At 42.3% G+C, this 20,025-nt stretch overlaps 1 protein-coding gene across 1 annotated transcript in view; it reads left to right on the plus strand.

Moving 5' to 3' along the window:
- The first annotated feature begins 1,279 nt into the window (after window positions 1-1,279).
- The window catches only part of LOC308077743 (chondroitin sulfate N-acetylgalactosaminyltransferase 1-like), a 44,681-nt gene continuing 25,935 nt past the window's right edge, over window positions 1,280-20,025 (plus strand). Inside the window, 4 exon segments of the mRNA XM_080418636.1 lie at window positions 1,280-2,805; window positions 2,807-2,971; window positions 3,498-3,993; window positions 12,786-13,002. Coding sequence (XP_080274762.1) covers window positions 2,575-2,805; window positions 2,807-2,971; window positions 3,498-3,993; window positions 12,786-13,002 — 1,109 coding nt within the window. The 5' untranslated portion in view covers window positions 1,280-2,574.

Below are 20,025 nucleotides of genomic sequence, written 5' to 3' on the forward strand. Positions count from 1 at the left end.
ACCCTACCTTTAAGTTAACCTGATGTTAATGTCCCACAGTAACTGATCACATTATTTTGTTTAGATTCTGTGTTATGCTAACTGGACATCTTCTAATTAAACAAGGACAAACTGTGGTTAAGTGGTTAATTCTAGTGTTATGACCTCATGAAGACATTTACTAAGAGAGACCGGTACATGGGAGTGACACTCCATCAAATCATTTTTATTTTCTACCATAACTGCACAAGATCTCATTTAGCCCAACCGTCCTCCTCGCTTCAAACATTTTCAGAGCATTGGAGGTCCGGCTGAACAGATGTCCTGTCTTCCCTCATTCAGCTGTTAGTTAGAGCACAGTCCAGTATTCACTACTGCCATAAACTAATCCTTTCATTAGGATCTCGGCTTCAGTTAGGCCTGCCAAAGAGCTAACTGTGCGCTAAGTCAATAGACTCTCACGCACGCACACACAAACGCACAGACACACACTAACTCTGACACACACTAACTCTGACACACACACACACACACACACACACACACACACACACACACACACACACACACACACACACACACACACACACACACACACACACACACACACACACACACACACACACACACACACACACACACATAAATATACACATATCCTTTCCATTCATATTCAAATTAATATGTGTGCTCTCTTATCCACAATCCACATACTGTACTGTGTGTGTGTGTGTGTGTGTGTGTGTGTGTGTGTGTGTGTGTGTGTGTGTGTGTGTGTGTGTGTGTGTGTGTGTGTGTGTGTGCGCTCGCGTGCGTGCGTGCCCGTATAGACTTTAAGGGCACAAACACATGCCCTCGCACATTGCTTCATTCTTTCACACGTCTGTGACACTTCAGTGTGTTTTGTCAGGAGCTGTAGTCTTGGAGGAATGCTTAGTTTGGCTTTGGCCTCTGCTGCACGCTAGTTCTAAACCAGCATGTCAGAGAGAGAGTGGTCTGGCATGTTTTCCTCCTCTCTTAAACTTCATTTAAACAATACAACGTAAGTATGTGATGATGGTGCAAGATGTTAAGAATCATCAAGTTATAAAAATGTCCCTCCCTCTCTCTCTCTCTCTCTCTCTCTCTCTCTCTCTCTCTCTCTCTCTCTCTCTCTCTCTCTCTCTCTCATCTCTCTCTCTCTCTCTCTCTCTCTCTCTCTCTCTCTCTCTCTCTCTCTCTCTCTCTCTCTCTCTCTCTCTCTCTCTCTCTCTCTCTCTCTCTCTCTCTCTCTCTCTCTCTCCCCCTCCCCTCAGAGGTCTCAGGGGGATCGTGCGGCCCATGACGAAACCGCCGGCGACCACAGAGGATCCGTTTCCTCATGCCCCGTACATCTACATCCATGCTGTGGCATCAATCCTTTCGCATGAGACCATCAGTGGAGCGTTCTGCATTCCATGAGAGACAGACAGGGGAACGACAAACACACTGTTCAATATCCCGGGCTTACATTCTTAGACAGTATCTCAGAGCTGTTCGTCTGTCTGTTACACAGACGGGAAGAAGAGGATATTATTCTGGACCAACTGAGAGACTAAATGATGACATCATTTGTACATATGAGTCGCAGATGACTGTTAGATGATGATGGAACCACCAGGGTCTGGTCTGTGGAGCTGAATGGAACATTACATTACAGTCATTTAGCAGACGCTTTTATCCAAAGCGACTTACAATAAGTGCATTCAACATAGGTAGGCAAGAAAACTACTAATCACCAGAAGTGCATTCTCTTCTAAAACAAGCAACTAAGAGTATACCTAGCGCTAAGGTAAAAAGTGCAATATATCAGCTACCTACTTTCTTAAACAGATGAGACAAATCAAATGAGCAAGAGCTACAACCAATAAGTGTATCAAAATAAACAAGATCCATAAAACAGGAGCTCGTACAAATAATTGACAACAAGTAGGCAAGGCTAAGTGGAAGGGTACAGGGAACGGGAGAGGGAGCGCAAAAGTGTTTTTACACTTTTTGCCATTTTGTCTAGCATGTCAATGGAAAAGCAAAATGACCTAATTCATGATACGATGACCGAACACTGATATCTTAACTACTACTGCCCCCACACCTCACTGTGCAGCTTAAAGATAATAAGTGACACATGCAGCGCTATCGTAACGTGTGAGGTTATATATATATATATTTTGATTATTACAAAACATACATTAACCACTTCATTTGAAAAGAGCCGATCTACAAGCTCTCAATGCGTCGCATCGCGACGCATTGAGAGCTTGTAGATCTGCTATTTTCAAAAGATTTTTTATACATTCGAGAACTTGAACTGGGACATTCTGCATAATGAGTACTTTCACTTTTGGTACTCTAAGTACATTTTGATGGCAATACTTTTGTACTTGTACTCAAGTGCATTTTGAATTCCGGACACTTTTACTTGTAACAGAGTATTTCTATATTGCAGTTTTGATACTTTTACTTAACTAAAAACAATTGAGTACTTTTTTCCACCACTGGTCCCGTTCCATCTGGGTGGGTGTATGGCCGTTTAAATCAGATAGATAAGCGTTAAGCGTTAAGTGTGTTGTTGTCGTGATGTTGCGGCGCGGGCTCCTCTCCTGGGCGTCCCGCGTGGGAGGGGTGCTAGTCCTGGTCTGCTGCTCGCTCTCCCTCCTCTACGTCATGACCTGCAGCCCGCCGCACTCCGACGAGCCGCCGCTGAGCCACGCCCTGCCCCACGCCGGACCCAACCATCTCACCCAGCTGGGCGGGGGGGGCGGCACGGGGCCCGGGGGGGCCGCCGGCGCGGGGGGGGCCCGCGGCGGCAGGAGGAGGAACCGGAGCGGTCCAGAGCGGAGGCCCCGCCCCGGGAGGAGGAGGAGGAGGAGGAGCCCAGTCCTACCAAGCCCTCCTCCAGGAGCGCGAGGAGCAGCACCGCCTCCACATCGCCTCCTTGAAGAAGCAGATCGCACAGCTGAAGGAGGCCTTGCAGGTAGAGCCATATGAAATCCGTTTTATTTTTTTCCCAATTCCGTTTAATTTTTTCCCAAATTCTGTTTTTTCCATTTTAATATTTCTGAATTCTGTATTTTGCTTTTTATGCTCATTTTTACCATAAAAAAAGTGTCTGGTATGTGGAAATGAATAAATGTCCACAATTTAATAAGATATAACAGTCCATACATGTCTCTGAAAGAAATCTACACAATTCTCAAAAATGTTACCCAAAAGAATTCGGTCTGAGCATGCACAAAATGGCGTCGCCCATGTATTATTATCATTTCTATCGTCTTTCTAAGACGATTTCTACGTGGATTTTATTGTTATAAAGTAGGATTTGGCCATGCAAAATGGTGGTGTCCCGTGGATTTGTAAAAAAATTATTTTACCGCGAATATTTTTTTATATTCCAAATTCTGCAATATTCAGTTTTTTATTCCAATTCCATTTTTATTGGTCAATTCCGTGATTCCGTCCGCGATTCCGTTAACACGGATTTCATATGGCTCTACTTGCAGGAGAGGAGCCAGCAGCTCAAAGGGGTCCAGGAGACCCTGGAGAGGGCGGCGGCCGGGGGCGGCCCGGCGGAGGGACAAGGAGGAGGGGTACTGGGCGTGGCTCGCGGGGGGGGAGGCGCTGGCGGGGGCTTGGGGGAGGCGCAGGGGGCCAAGAGCCAACAGGCCGACCTCCAGGAGTTCCTGAGGAGCCAGCTGCTGAAGGCCGAGGTGAGCGCCGGCGCCCGTCTGCCCAGCGAGTACGCGGTGGTGCCCTTCGAGAGCTTCACCCTGCAGAGGGTCTACCAGCTGGAGACGGGGCTGACCCGGCACCCCGAGGAGAAGCCCGTCCGGAGGGACAGGAGGGACGAGCTGAGCGACGTGCTGGAGACGGCCCTCCGTAGCCTCAACGGACCGCCGCCGCCGCCGCCGCCGCCGCCTCAGGCTCAGGCGGAGGGTCTGGGCAAAGGGGGCAAGACGACGACGGGCAAGGTCTACACGCCGTCTGACTTCATAGAAGGTGAGGATATATATAGGTCGACGCAGCAACCGCATTTTTCACCTGATTCGGATGCTATCGATGCATTGAATGGGACATTATCACGTTTTATCTAATCTCTCAAGATCAGATTCTGCTCTGCGTTTGAATCTGTCGGGGGGGTTCGTCATATCGCGTACGCACTGGCCTACAAGTGGGCGTGCCTTCAGATCAGGAAGCAGGCCGCGCTTTACCCAATCAAATGTAGTGGGCGGGATTCACGTGTCCGTCGATCCTTCCCCACTCGAAACAAACCCAAACTAATTTAACAATAGCGTCCTCGGAGCAGACAAAACCACGGATAGATATTCACATTTTAACTTGCTCTTTCATCATAGAAACAAGTGGGCTTATAACCAAAACGATCCATGTTCTCTGGGAGAAGTGGTGTTAGTGTTCCGTGTAGAAATATTGTTAGTGGGAATGAAAACATAGTCGCACCACCGGAAGTGATGCGCTGAAGGCAGACCAAAACCCCGGTTTCCTTGCGCACGGGTGCTACGTCAACTTCCTCCCAGAGCCAACTGAGATAGTCAAAAACAGCAGAGGGCGCTGTTTTTCCTTTTCATTTGGCGATGGGTTCCCAGATTGCGTTTTATCAGACCATTGAATGGGCGAAGTAGGCGACATACTGACGTACTCGCGATTTATCAGACCATTCATTGGGTGTTATCAGGACATACTGACCTTCGCCCATTCAATGGTCTGATAAAATGTGATAATGTCCCATTCAATGCATTGATAGCATTCGAAGCCGGTCCATTTTTAAACCACTGGTTGTCAACCTGGGGTCTGGGGACCTCCTTACAAGACTGTAACTCTTGAGTGTACAAATGGAACCAGATGGACCCTTTAGTGTCCATTTATTCTCTCTCAGAGTTAAAGGAATAGTTCATCCAAAAAATGTCTATCAGTTACACACCCCATGAACCCAATCCTGTGTTCATTTTACTCTGAGAGTGTACAGTACTCTGTGAGTGTACAAATTGACCAGTAATGGTCAATTTCTGCACTCAGAGTGAAATGATTATATGAACACTGAAGGGTTTTAGTGTGTAAATGTTTTATGAGAGAGAGAGAGAGAGACTCCTGAAGTCAGGATATCCTGCAGACAGTAACGCACTCACATGATCACAGCCGTAGGACATGAACACAGCTGCTCCTTGTTTACAGGGGAGCATCACCACCAACGTGTGTGTGTGTGTGTGTGTGTGTGTGTGTGTGTGTGTGTGTGTGTGTGTGTGTGTGTGTGTGTGTGTGTGTGTGTGTGTGTGTGTGTGTGTGTGTGTGTGTGTGTGTGTGTGTGTGTGAGAGAGAGAGAGAGAGAGAGCCTCATTCCACAAAGGTTAGGTATATCCTGCTTAAAAGGAAATGACATCTCCCGTAAACTTGTATGTTTTTACTTTAGTACTTAAAAAGGATTACGTGACATTTCTTTCAACCTATACTCTTGAACTACAACTATTGTAGCCACAATGTAGAGGTTTATAATGAACTGTAGCCTTGCTAATGTCTGTTTACTTATAGTCTTCTACAGTATGAAATAGCACACAATAATAGCACACAAAGTATATGGGTATTGGTATACACAGCTACACAAAAGGTTAAGCCTGATTTATAATCTGTTGTGCCTCAGTGTCGCGTGACGAATATAGCAGATCTACAAGCTCTTGATTCTTGAAGCTCACACAATGGGTGTCAGCTCTGCACGCGACGCTGACACACAACAGATATAAATCAGGTTCAGGCTTGGTTTAGGAGTAAACACCCAACATTGAGGCTGAATGCAATGCATCAGTAAAACAAATAGAGAGACAGAAAGTGATGATGTTTATAGCCTAGTAGTCTGATCAACAGTGGTGTAAAGTAACTAAGTACATGTACTCAAGTACTGTACTTAAGTACAATTTTGAGGTATTTTTACTCTACTAGAGTATTTCCAATTGTTGTCTATACTCTTACTTCTACTCCACTACATCTCAGAGGCAAATATTGTACTTTTACTCCACTACAATTATTTGAAAACTTTAGTTACTAGTTACTTTGCAGATATAAATGATTACATTATAAAACATACATTAACCACTTCAGCCCTATTTTATACCTAGGCTATTTGGAAATAGCAGATCTACAAGCTCACAACGCGTCGCGGTGTGAGCTTGTTTTCAAACATTATTAGTACTTATTTTCAAACATTTTAGTACTTTTTACTTTTGATACTTTAAGTACATTTAGATACTGTACCAATACTTTTGTACTTTTACTGAAGTAAATTTTGAATTCTGGACTTTTACTTGTAACAGAGTACTTCTACATTGCAGTATTGATACTTTTACTTAAGTACAACATTTGAGTACTTTTTCCACCACTGCTGATCAAATATATATGGTATTTTATTCCATGTAAACCGAGCCCCGCCGCTCTCTTAATGATGAAGCCTGACAACACAGGAAACTAACCTTGTTATGACAGGAAGTCCTGACTGGTTTCACTATCACACAACCGATCTATGGGTACAGTAACTTTTATAATGGTTAGGAATTCTCTCTCTCTCTCTCTCTCTCTCTCTCTCTCTCTCTCTCTCTCTCTCTCTCTCTCTCTCTCTCTCTCTCATATATACATTAACCACTTCAGCCCTACAGTATATACATTTCGGCCAATTGAAAATAGCCGATCTACAAGCTCACAATGTGTCGCGATGCGACACATTGTGAGCTTGTAGATCTGCTATTTTCAAAAGATTTTATACATTTGAAAGCTTGTGAGATGGGACATTCTGCATAATGAGTACTTTCTACTTTTGGTACTTTAAGTACATTTTGATGCCAATACCTTTGTTTACTAAAGTAAACGTTTAATTCCGGACTTTTACTTGTAACAGAGTATTTCTACATTGCAGAATTGGTACTTTTATTTAAGTAAAACATTTGAGTACTTTTTCCACCACTCTCTCTCCCTCTCCCTCTCCCTCTCCCTCTCTCTCTCATATCTTCTGGCCACATCATCACAATTATTTTTAATGTCTCTCTTCCTGTCCTGTCTTCTTTGTTATTCTGTTTGCTCCATCTATCCTTTCCCGTCTTTCTCTCCGTCTTGCTCCTTATCGCGTTCTTCCCTTTCATGATTTAGCCCTGAGGCCTGCTGAATAGACTAGAGTAAAGACTATCACAACTACAGCCTCAAGTATAAGACCAGACCAAAAGAGCTTCAGCTCTGACAAAATACATAATTGCATTTCTTTACAGTTCTCTTTCATTCTCTCTCTCCCTCCCTCTAGTATGCTCTTTCTCTCTTCGTCAGTGGTGGAAGAAGTACTCAGATATGTTTACTTTAAGTAAAAGTAGCAATACCACAATATAAAAATACTCTGTTACAAGTAAAAAGGCCGTGCTCAAAATGTTACTTGAGTAAAAGTACAAAAGTATTGGCATCAAAATGTACTTAAAGTACCAAAAGTAAAAGTACTAATGTTTGAAAATAGCAGCTCACAACACGTCGCGATGCGACGCGTTGTGAGCTTGTAGATCTGCTATTTTCAAATGGCCGAAATGTATAGGGCTGAAGTCGTTAATGTATGTTTTGCAATAATAATCAAAATCTACAAAGTAACTAGTAACTAAAGTTTTCAAGTAATTGTAGTGGAGTAAAAGTACAATATTTGCCTCTGAGATGTAGTGGAGTAGAAGTAAAAGTATTGCAAATTGGAAATACTCTAGTAAAGTAAAAAAGTAACAACATTGTACTTAAGTACAGTACTACTTAAGTACATGTACTTACTTTCCACCACTGCTCTTCGTGTGTGTGTGTGTGTGTGTGTGTGTGTGTGTGTGTGTGTGTGTGTGTGTGTGTGTGTGTGTGTGTGTGTGTGTGTGTGTGTGTGTGTGTGTGTGTGTGTGTGTGAGTGCGTGTGTGTGCATGTGCTTAGTGCATACATACATACATGTACATACTGTATGTGCGTATACGTGCATTTATGTGTGCAATATGCCTGTAGTGTGCATATGTTCGCTATAAAACCAGCGCTTTCAAAGCCCTCATCAGCGAACCCTGATGAGCGCTTTGTAAGCAGAAATGCGTGGGCTTTATGAAGTATATTGAGCTCTGCAGGTGATTTCCCAGTTGTTTTCTTCTGGTACTGTATATCTATACTTTGCTGTTCAAGCATCTTGTTTGAGGTCAGCCGGGGCGCCTGATGGAGGGGAAAGGAACTGGTTGGAATCCTTCCACGCGCTACGTCCTACCGGGGGAAACCCCCCCCCCCCCGGTCAGGTGATAAGAAGCGGCCTTCTCACTCCTCATGCATTGAAGGAAGCATGAGCTCAGTTTGGGGCTCTCTCCCCAGGCTGGCAGAGGGAGAGTAGCGCCCAGGATTACAGCTTAGGCAATTGGCACTGGGTGAAAAAATGGGTTCCAAAATGTGTGGGATAAAAAAATAATATATATATATATATATATATATATATAATAAAAAAACATCTTGTTTGAGCTGTGAGATGTCTTTCTTTCATATAAGTTTAGACACGCCGTCCTTGACGAGAAGACGAGAGAGACTAGAGTCTATTTTGGGCATGTCATTATAGAAAGTTAGAGATAGGGCTTAAGTGGTTAAATATTTGTATAACGAAAAGAGAGACATAAGTGTAACTGGAACATTGAGCTGTAAAAAAAAAAATGACATGGAGATACAAGGTTCCCACCTGACAGTGTGGATATCCTACATTCACCCACAGCATTTCTCTCGGTGACATGTCACACCTGTCTCTGAGATAACAGCATGGTTATTGTTCCAGTGCTAGTAGGTGGGGGTGGGGTGGTGTAAGAGTGTGGGTTTTTACCAGGTTGCTTGCAGCCTGGTCTGGGAAGAGACTGCTCAACTACTCAACACTTTCTCAACACTTTCTGGCGAGGAATATGTTGCGTCCCCCGGGCTCCACTTTGAGAAACCAGTGTTGTAAGGAATTCATTAACCCATTAAGACCGGGGACGCATCTGCGTCTCATTTTAAGATTTCTTTGGGCTATTCAAAAATAGCAGATCTACAAGCTCATAGCGCGGCACCGAGTGCCGCGCTACGAGCTTGCAGATCTGCTATTTTTGAAAAATCTTGAAAAAATATTTTCCAGATTTTTTTCAAAAAACTGTTGAGATTTAGATTTTTTTAAAGAATCGCCTCAGGTCTTAAAGGGTTAAGCAGGGAGGGAACACGACCACAAATGACACAAATCTGTTCAGAATTACGTGCAGGAGGACCTTTACTGACACTGGAGCTGGGAGGGTCGCGCACACCATGCGATATGTTAGGCTATAATATTGTGACTTCATATCTGTCCCAGTGATGACAATATATATAGCCTGGTTCCAGACCATAGACCCCGCCCACTCTCAGAGTGGACTGCTCCTCTTGGTCTGGTGTCAGAACGTGAGCCTATGGCTTTTCACGGTCGAAGAAAAACCTGTCAAATCAGAGTCGGAGGTGGGGGTGGGTCTAACGACAAGCCAATCAGCGAATATCTGCTAAAACAAGCTGTGCGATGACGTCAGATGTAGGCGGATCCGTGGATCTCTTGTGATTGGTTTAGGGAAATTTGAATCCCCTCCCCCTGGTAATCGCGGACACTGCAGCCAATGTCAGACTGAAGCTCCACGCTCCGATATACATCACCTATACTTTTCAATGAGTTCAGTTCAGTGTCCAAAAGATGAGTTTTTACCTACTCTGTTTGCACCGAGTGATGTTGTAAGCAGAATCCTTTAATACAGTGGTTCTCAACCAGTGGTCCTTGAGGGGGTTCCAGGGGGTCCCCAACAAAAGGTGGTAATACATTTTCACCCCTTTATCCATATTGTATACGTTGGCTATTCAAAAATAGCAGATATACAAGCTCACAGCGTGTCACTTCGTGCGAGATCGTAGATCTGCTATTTTTGATTTTTTTTATCTTGAAAGTGTTTGAAGAATTTTGTAGAATTTAGCATTTTTTTATCACAAATCTGAAGGTCCCTGGCACAAAACATTTTCAGATGGGGGTCCGCGGCCAAATGTATATCATATTAGGGGTCCTTGGCATAAAAAACGTTCCCCCCCATTGGCCCGTACCGTTTCATGCTTGCAACCAACCCCAAAACTTTGTCATCACACATGCCCCAGACACAGAGACAGATGGAGAGAGGTAGACAATGAATGTGAATGTGTGTGTGTGTGTGTGTGTGTGTGTGTGTGTGTGTGTGTGTGTGTGTGTGTGTGTGTGTGTGTGTGTGTGTGTGTGTGTGTGTGTGTGTGTGTGTGTGTGTGTGTGTGTGTGTGTGTGTGTGTGTGTGTGTGTGTGTGTGTATGTGTGTGTGTGTGAGTGAGTGAGTGAGTGAGTGAGTGAGTGAGTGAGAGAGAGGAAGAGAGAGAGAGGAAGAGAGAGAGAGGAAGGAAGACAGTAGAGATGGTTTGCACCTGGTAATCACATGGTGCTCTACTCTGTCATGACTGTAGGTAGACATTTCATTGCATACATCACTGTTATTATTTTAGGGAATGCCTCCTGGTGGAGATTTGTGCTCTATTCTACTGAATGAACATTTCTATCTACTGTATACCTCTTTGATATACATGTTTTGATCTTTTGAGTGCTCTGGTCCACTGTGTTGGGTGTCAGTTCTACTGGTTTAAAACGGTTTGCAAGTTCCTGTACTGACTCTACAAGCAAAAAGCATTGAATTAATTTGCAATTGCTATATTATCAGAGATACTTCAGGTGTGTTGTTTATTCTCGCTGACTTTATCGTCTGATGCTGTGTATTTTGTGTGAGTGTCAAGCCTTCTATAGTGTGTGTCTGTGCACCCACACCGTGCATAGCCTATGATACCTTTCTCAGGAGACCTACTGAAACAAAAAATGGTACTGTAGCACCGATTTTCCATCAAACAGCTGCCACATGGCTGTAAAGCAGTACCTCTAACCACTGTTGTTAACCAGAACATGTACACAATGCACAAGAGCCAATCATAACGCAGTCCCTAGTCTACACACCATGTTTTGTTTTGTTCAAAGGTATACGGAAATAATGGCCGTTAGAGAAATGTAACTAAAGTGATCAGAAGTGCACACTGTTTGGGTCCAGTCCAGTCGCATACCACATAGGCTGGTAATCCAATCTGACAGAGTATCGCGGGTTCAACTCCCAATCACGACGGCCTTTGCTGCGTGTCTCCCCCCCCACCCCCCCATCTCTCTCCCCATTTCCTGTCAGCCTACTTTCCTCTCAAATAAAGGCAGAAAAAGACCCAAAAATATATTTTAAAAAAAGAAATGCACACTGTTTGAAGGACACTTCTGTTAACCCATTAAAAAGCATCTGTGTCATTTAAAATTTTAACTATATATATATATTGCACATTGGTTGGCTAATAGCAGATATACAAGCGTCACTTCGTGCCACGCTATGAGCTTGTAGATCTGCTATTTTTTTTTAATCGTGAACATTGATGCAAATATTTGAATATATATATTTATTTTTTTTAAGCGAACATTTTTTACTCAAATCTTTGCTTCTGGGGTCCCTGGTACAAAATATTTTGAGATAGGGGTCCGCGGCCAAATACATATAATTTTGGGGGTCCTTGACATGAAAAGGTTTGAGAACCACATACTGTATAGCAACATAGGTTTTTCAGAAAACTGTTAGGATTCAGAAGAGATTCGTAGACTTGGCCTCAGGTACGAGACTGACTGAATATCATTCAAGTCAGCGCTTAAAGTTACAGTAGCTTCCCTGTTTTAACTTCACTGACATTTATGTTATGAATAGTCTACACAACTTGGTCATCCTCTCTCCTTTATCTGACGGGCTGGTCATCCTTTCTCTTAAAAACAATCAGAGGATGTCAACAATGTGTCCTGGCAGGCTAAGTAAGACAGCCAGTAACAGCTGGAAGCTTAGGCTGCACATAGAAACAGGATGCATAGAACAGACTGTTTATTTAATGGTGCAGGCAGCCTAACATGCAGTATTATTCAGATCTATGTTCTGTGTTGTCAGGCGGCCGATTTGCTCAGGGATGTAATTATTCTTTATGGTTTCATCATGGGGGAGCAATTCTCCATCTCCGTTTTTCATGGCGGAGCAATTACTTTTAGTAATCCTTTGTTCACGCACCAGAGGTGTTACTGTTTACAATACGCAGAAGTGTACATGACACAGTGGTGTAAAGTAACTAAGTACATTTACTCAAGTACTGTACTTAAGTACAATTTTCAGTACTTTTACTTCTACTCCACGACATCTCAGAGGCAAATATTGTACTTTTCCTCCACTACAATTATTTGAAAACTTAAATTACTAGTTACTTTGTAGATTTTGATTATTATTACAAAACATACATTACTCACTTCAGCCCTATATACATTTTGGCCATTTGAAAATAGCAGATCTACAAGCGCACAATGCGTCGTGAGTTGTGTGCTTGTAGATCTGCTATTTTCAAATTATTTGTATGCATTTTATGCATTTGAAAACTTGTGAAATGGGACATTCTGCACAACTTTTGGTACTTTAAGTACATTTTGATACCAATACTTTTGTACTTTTACTCCATTACATTTTGAATTCCATTTTATTTTTACATTGCAGTATTGATACTTTAACTTAAGTAAAAACATTTTTTACTTTTTCCACCACTGACAAGACACTACTTGGTCCTCACTGTCAGCTGTTACCGTAGGTCAAAACCGTCCCAAACCACTGGATTTAAATATCTATTTAAATAATATGTCTTTTTTGGACAGGAATCGCCCGTACGGAGAAGGACAAAGGGACGCTGTATGAGCTGACCTTCAAAGGAGAGTCCAGCAGAGAGTTTCGTCACCTGGTCTATTTCCGTCCCTTTGGTCCACTGATGAAGGTGAAGAACGAGAGAGTGGACACGTCCAACGTCCTCATCAATATCATCGTCCCGCTGTCCAAGCGCACGGAGAAGTTCAAGCAGTTCATGCACAACTTCAGGTCAGTGCTGCTATAATTTGCTATAAGGCCATAGGCATGCTGTGGGGGCCTCGGGGCAAAAGCCCTTGCCCGAAATGACGAGCCCCCACCACAATATCAAATATGGGGGCCCAGATTTACAGTACCATTACAGTAGCTCGCCCATAGCCAGGGGTGGGCTGCCGTGGTGGAGCCTAGTGGCGCTCCACTAGCTCTGAAGGTGCAAATGCGTGCCCGCTAGAACAATAACCCTGTATGTATGTTGTGTTTTAACCACAAACGAAGTTCCGAAAGGAAAATAAAGTTGCTTGAAGTTGAAGTTGAACCCTCTACCTGGCTGCTTTGCATCCTTGAAATTTACTCGAGTAAAAGTAAAATATTTTTCTTGAAAATGTACTCGAGTAAGAGTAATAAGTATCAAAGAAATCTAATACTCAAGTAAAGTACAGGTCCTCAGAATATGTACTTAAGTACAGTACTCAAGTAAATTTACTCCGTTACTGTCAACCTCTCATGTGTTATAGTTACTTCTTTACCACTGTGTGGATGTGTTATAGTTACTTCTTTACCACTGTGTGGATGTGTAAAAGATTGACATTTAGTGGTATATATCCACATTGTGCAGTTACCAGGAGGAATGTCTGATAGGAAAGAATAATTAGTGGGTGGTGTAATAAGAGTGAACAAGTTGGTCCCTTAGATTGGGAGGGCGTCTGAACACCAGCCTGGGGGGCTCCTTGAAAACATGTTTTAATCTGGGATCCGTGTTAATAATATGCCAATGTTTGTGCAAAATGTTACGGAAATCAAATCCTCTTGCTCTTGTTAAGAGCCTTCCAATCAGCCAATACTGTGAAGCTCTGATGAGCACTATCAAAAACAAGCAGATGACCTCACCAACAGGTTTTTGATACAGGGGTATAAACCAGAGTGGATTGACACCGCTTCTCAACGTTTTGAGTCTGTTACACAGGAGGAGTGTCTGATTCCCACTACACGCACACAGCAAAAAAAAACGATTCTCCCTTTTGTATCACCAGATATTCTCGTGTGTGTGTGTGTGTGTGTGTGTGTGTGTGTGTGTGTGTGTGTGTGTGTGTGTGTGTGTGTGTGTGTGTGTGTGTGTGTGTGTGTGAAAAACTCTACAAGCTCACAACGAAACACATTTGTGACGTGAGTGCTAATTCAAGGTTAAAACTCTCAGTCTCATTGTGGGCTTGAGATCTATTTAGCCTTTGCCTTTTCATCTTATTATAGACCGCTAATTCAAATAATACAAAGAGATTAAGTCAATAGTTTAATGCAAAGAGAATAGGTCAATAGTTTAATGCTAATAGAATAAGTCAATAGTTTTATATGTGTAATGAAATGATGATTTAATATGTATAATGAAAAAAGTGTAATACACATTACACAAACTATTAAAAACATGATTTATGATTAACATAGTGATGATAGCACTTTCAGTTTATTTTTCTCAGTTCTTTGTCTGCTGGAAATATCTAGTCAAATGATTTGTGGTTTGTCCGCAAGTGTCTTTCCAAGTTCTCTTTCCTCACCATCACTGCGCAGTTCTCGCTAATGAGACAAATACTTAGAATTATTGTGATGACATCGCAGTTCCATGTATGGTACAGAAATACATATGGCTGAGATTTCAATTCATTTCAAACTTTCCAAGTTCCCTTTCTTCACCATCACTGCATAGTTGTTGCAAGTTATGTCTTTTTTCTCATGACATCTATTAAATATTATCTCAATGCATTTAGCAAGGGATAATGCATGGGGAGGTGGTCATTATTGAAATTTGAAGCCCGACAGGGTGATTATGCACCGAGGCGGAGCCGAGGTGCATAACCATCCTTATTACACCACCCTTATTACACGGCTACTTAATAAATACATAAATAAATTTACCCAAAAGTAACAACAAAACGAAGTATTTCCTTGCTTACGTCAATGAAAGTATTCCATAAGTATTGGGCTGGGCGGACAAGTTCGCCTCGGAAAACAAATGACAGTATTCCACAAGGTAACCAGAAAACTCGCCCCCAAAACACACTCGCCCCCCATTCTATATACTGCCGATTTGCCTGTAATACCGCCGGATTTGCCCCGGGGCCACTGTGTTTTGGGGCGAGCGTTTTGGTATTCCCCCGTTGTTGTGCCACGATAAACAAGGAAGTGCAGTGGATCAAATAGAATCACTTTTCGGTTATTGCATCGTCTATTTCTCACTACAAATGTTTTCAAAAACATTCTTGAGAGCAACGTTTAGTTGTAAATGACATTGGCCGGGTTTCCCAAACGAATTTCAGCTCGTGCGTAGCCTAGAAGCTGCGTAAGAGCCTCCACGCAGCTGCGTGTCTTCATTAACAGCAGCTGTGTGTGCCCTACGTGCCATCTAAACTGGCTTCGGGAGACACTATCGTCGTAGGTTCTCAAGTGCACGGCGTTACGTGTGTGCTAAAACTACATTCGGGAGACAGCATGCACGTAAAGACCTCCTGGACGAAGCCTACGTAAAGCCTACGTAAACTATTGAATGGTCTCAGCCAGATGAATTTAATCATCAACCCCCAATCCATACAAAGTTACTGGTTAAACAGGTATCAGCCTTGAGGTTCATCAAGTTACATGGGCCACCTATGACTGGGACCATACAGATTATGTGATAACTTGGCTGAGAGATCCCATTTTTTTGCATTGGCCACTGCATCATACATCAACGTTGCCGCCATATTGACTGGGGCAATTTACCACGACTCCACTGCAAGAAATACACTGTACCAGAGTCATAAGTACATATGCGACTAAAATGTTGTTTCTGTTTTATACCCATTACTGTTGTCATCTATGTCATTGGTTCTCAAAGTGGGGTCCGGGGACCCCCAGGGGTCCTTGGGGAGGTTCCAGAAAATGTGTTAATACAGCGTCACAATCATTTTAACCACTTTATCAATTCATAATGTTGACTTTTCAAAAATAGCAGATGTACAAGCTCACAGCGTGTCACTTCGTGCTGCGCTGCGAGCTTGTACATCTGCTATTTTTTTACATTTTAGAAAAAATCTTGAAAGTGTTTGAAATATTTTGAATAATTGTCAAAACAAATTACACAAATCTTCTCTTCTGGGGGTCCCTGGCACAAAACGTTTTCAGATGGGGGTCCCTGGCACAAAACCTTTTCAGATGGGGGTCCCTGGCACAAAACCTTTTCAGATGGGGACCAAATACATGTCAATTTGGGGGTCCTTGGCACGACAAAGTTTGAGAACTATCTATGTAGATAGACTGAAGTATTTTTTGTAGGATATAGTAGGATCATGGGCTAGTAGGGTTTTATTGTACTTTAGTTAGTAGGGTGGTTGAATAAAAGAAAGAAGTCTGCACAACAGCTGCTGCTCCGGGTTTCGACCAACAAGTGGGTCTTCTGAGGTCGGACCACTGGTGGTCCACTGGTCCTGCACCAGCGACTATATGGTTCATATGGTGCATAACAATTATTTTTGGAAACAGTAGGATGGTTGAGTCATATTGTTTGGGGAGATAGATGTCTGAAGCCAGAGTCAGCATGGGCCAGAGGCATGGACAGGACAGGAAGGCAGACATTTACATGAAGAGAGGGAATTGGGTAAACAAGGGAAAGGACAGAATAAACATCATAGATTTTTTTGGGGGGAAAAGTAATCATGTTTAATCTGTGTCATTTCAGTGGATAAGCTGGGATCATTATGTCTGGACAGTGGGTTAGCTTGTAGCCCTGATATTACCATCACACACACTGACAGACACGCACGCACGCACACGGACGCACACACACACACGCACGCACACGGACGCACACACACACACACGCACGCACGCACGCACGCACGCACACGCAGACACACACACACACACACACAGTGGTGGAAAAAGTATTAAGATATTTCACTTAAGTAAAAGTATCAATACTGCAATATAGAAATACTCCGTTACAAGTAAAAGTCCGGAATTAAAAATGTACTTGAGTAAAAGTCCAAAAGTATTGGTATCAAAACGTACTTAAAATACCAAAAGTAAAATAACTAAAATATTTGGATTTTTTTCCCCCAAATAGCCTAGGTATATAATAGGGCTGAAGTGGTTAATGTATGTTTTATAATGTAATCATTTATATCTGCAAAGTAACAGGTAACTAAAGTTTTAAAATAATTGTAGTGGAGTAAAAGTACAATATGTGCCTCTGAGATGTAGTGGAGTAGAAGCAAAAGTATAGACAATTGGAAATACTCTAGTTAAGTAAAAAAGACCTCATTTGTACTTACTGTAAGTGCAGTACTAGAATAAATGTACTTACCGGTAGTTACTTTACACCACTGACACACACACACACACACACACACACACACACACACACACACACACACACACACACGCACGCACACGCACACATTTTCCTGTTGCAGCACACAAGGACTTGTGTGGGCTCTGTCTATTGTATGTTGAAACACGTGCGTGGGTGACAGCATTACACAGACAAACTGCTCACGATGGTTCTGTGCAAAGAATAAAACTAATATTTAAATAATTGTGCAGTATAGCATGGCTAATAATAGCTTAAAGACTCTAACATTACCACTTAGGTGTTGCCGTCTCATTTTCGGGTTTCTGCTTTGTGAAAGGTTGATCTAGAATAGTCTAGCATTATTAGAAGTAAATTGCTTTTCACCAGGGCGTGACATTATGACATTGTGTCATCTTTCATCTTTTCAGTCTACAGAGCAGGAATATTAATTAGATATTCATCTGAAGTAGAAGTAGAATAGAAGTAGAAATAATGTATTTTTCAGTGCCTGTCTGGCAGATGTCTGTCCGTGTGGGTCTACATGTTTGTTGTTGTGCTGCGAAAAATGTCTGAAACGCAGAAAACTAATACTATCACCCTTATGCACCTTATATACGTATATATACACAGTGGTGGAAAAGTACTCAAATGTTTTACTTAAGTAAAAGTATTAATACTGCTATGTAGAAAAAGTATTGGTATCAAAATGTACTTAAAGTACCAAAGGTAGAAAGTAGGCTTCTCAAAGTAGAAGAAAGAATGTGCCATTTCACAAGTTTTCAAATGTGTAAAAATCTTTTGAAAACAGCACACAATGCGTTGCATCGCGACACATTATTGAATAGCAAAGATAGCAGATCTGCAAGCTCACAACGTGCTATTTTCACAACTATAGAAAATCTTCACTAGGGCTGTGAATCTTCTGCTATCTCACGATTCGATTTTTTTCCCCTGATTCAGCCCAGAACTTGCCACTTCTCAAAAATGTCATTACACAAAAATACATTTTTTTTCTTCTAAATCTCTTTTTTGAAAATGAGAATCGATTCTGAATCGTCCAACATGCAGTGGTGGAAAAAGTACTCAAATGTTTTACTTAAGTAAAAGTATCAATACTGCAATGTAGAAGTACTCCGTTACAAGTAAATTCAAAATTGACTTGAGTAAAAGTACAAAAGTATTGGTATCAAAATGTACTTGTAGCCTACTATATGTACTATCAAAAGTAAAAGTACTAAAATGTTTGAAAATAGCAGATCTACAAGCTCACAACGCGTCGCGATGCGACGCGTTGTGAGCTTGTAGATCTGCTATTTTCAAATAGCCTAGGTATAAAGTAGGGCTAAAGTGGTTCATGTGTGTTTCATAATATCATAATTTATATCTGAAAAGTAACTAGTAACTAAAGTTTACAAATAATTATAGTGGAGTAAAAGTACAATATTTGCCTCTGAGATGTAGTGGAGTAGAAGTAAAAGTACTGAAAACTGGAAATACTCCAGTAAAGTAAAAAATACCTCAAAATTGTACTTAAGTACAGTACTTGAGTACATGTACTTAGTTACTTTCCACCACTGCCAACATGACAATCGCAATTCGTATTCAAATCGATGTTTTCCTGCAGCCTTAATCTTCACCTATAAGTATAAGTAAATAATACGCCCAAAACAGGGACACCACCAGGTTAAAAGTGGTTAATCATGAATGAGGGTAAAGTGTTACCTCAGCGACTTATCGTTATGAAGAAGGAATGCTAGCTGTGCTGTATAAATATATATAAATATATATATCACACACTGCTGTTCTGCCCAGGGGGGCATTTTAATGTTTTAATGGGCTACAAGACCTGCTACTAAGCAGGATTTACATGTAAAAAGAGCTTTGATAAGCAGCAGCAGCAGGCATTTAACAAATCAGCCTTCAAGGAGGATGTCTCTTCTCTGCTGATGGGGACAGACTGCTGAGCAACGAGCAAATAGCCGTATTAGCTGATTAGTTTGACTCTCTCTCTCTCTCGCTCTCTCACTCCCCCTTTGTCTCTCTCTCCCCCTCCACCCACCCATCTCTCACTCTCTCATCCTCTCTCCATCTTTCACCCGCTCTCCCTCTCTCCCTTTGCTCTCTTTCTCCCACTCTCTCCCTCGCTCCTCTCTCTTTCTATACAGTATACACAGTATGTACACTCACGCACACGCACGCACACACACACAGACACTGATAACAATACACAAATATCAACAAACGTGCGCTATTTGGATGACACAGGCTACTGAGGCTACATGCTGTATCTGTCAAAATACTCATATATTTTCATATATTTTCTGGAGATCTAGATCCTTCATTTGGTTATTTTCTTAGACATTTTCACGCCTGTATTAGCGGCAGTGGAGAGAGACAGGAAATGGCAGGAGAGATATGGGGAAGGACATGCTGCTAAGGGCCTCGGGTCAGATGAACCCAGGCCGGCCGTGGCAAGGACTGAGCCTTTGGCATGCACTCCACCAGATGAGCCATAGACCTGGAGCTAGTCTCGGTTAATCCAACAGTGCAGTGCGTGCGTGTTGTGCGTGTTGTGTTTGTGCATCTACTGTATGCATGCATTTAGGGAGGCCAGATGAAGCATGGTCGACATGTGTGTGGTATATTTGACATGTCTCCATTAAAATGCACGCAGGAATGTCCCACTAGGTCTTACTTGTCTCTCTTTTTCTCTG

The sequence above is a fragment of the Gymnoscopelus braueri genome, assembly GCF_963280865.1.
Source record: "Gymnoscopelus braueri genome assembly, chromosome: 22".
Taxonomy (NCBI): Eukaryota; Metazoa; Chordata; class Actinopteri; order Myctophiformes; family Myctophidae; genus Gymnoscopelus; species Gymnoscopelus braueri.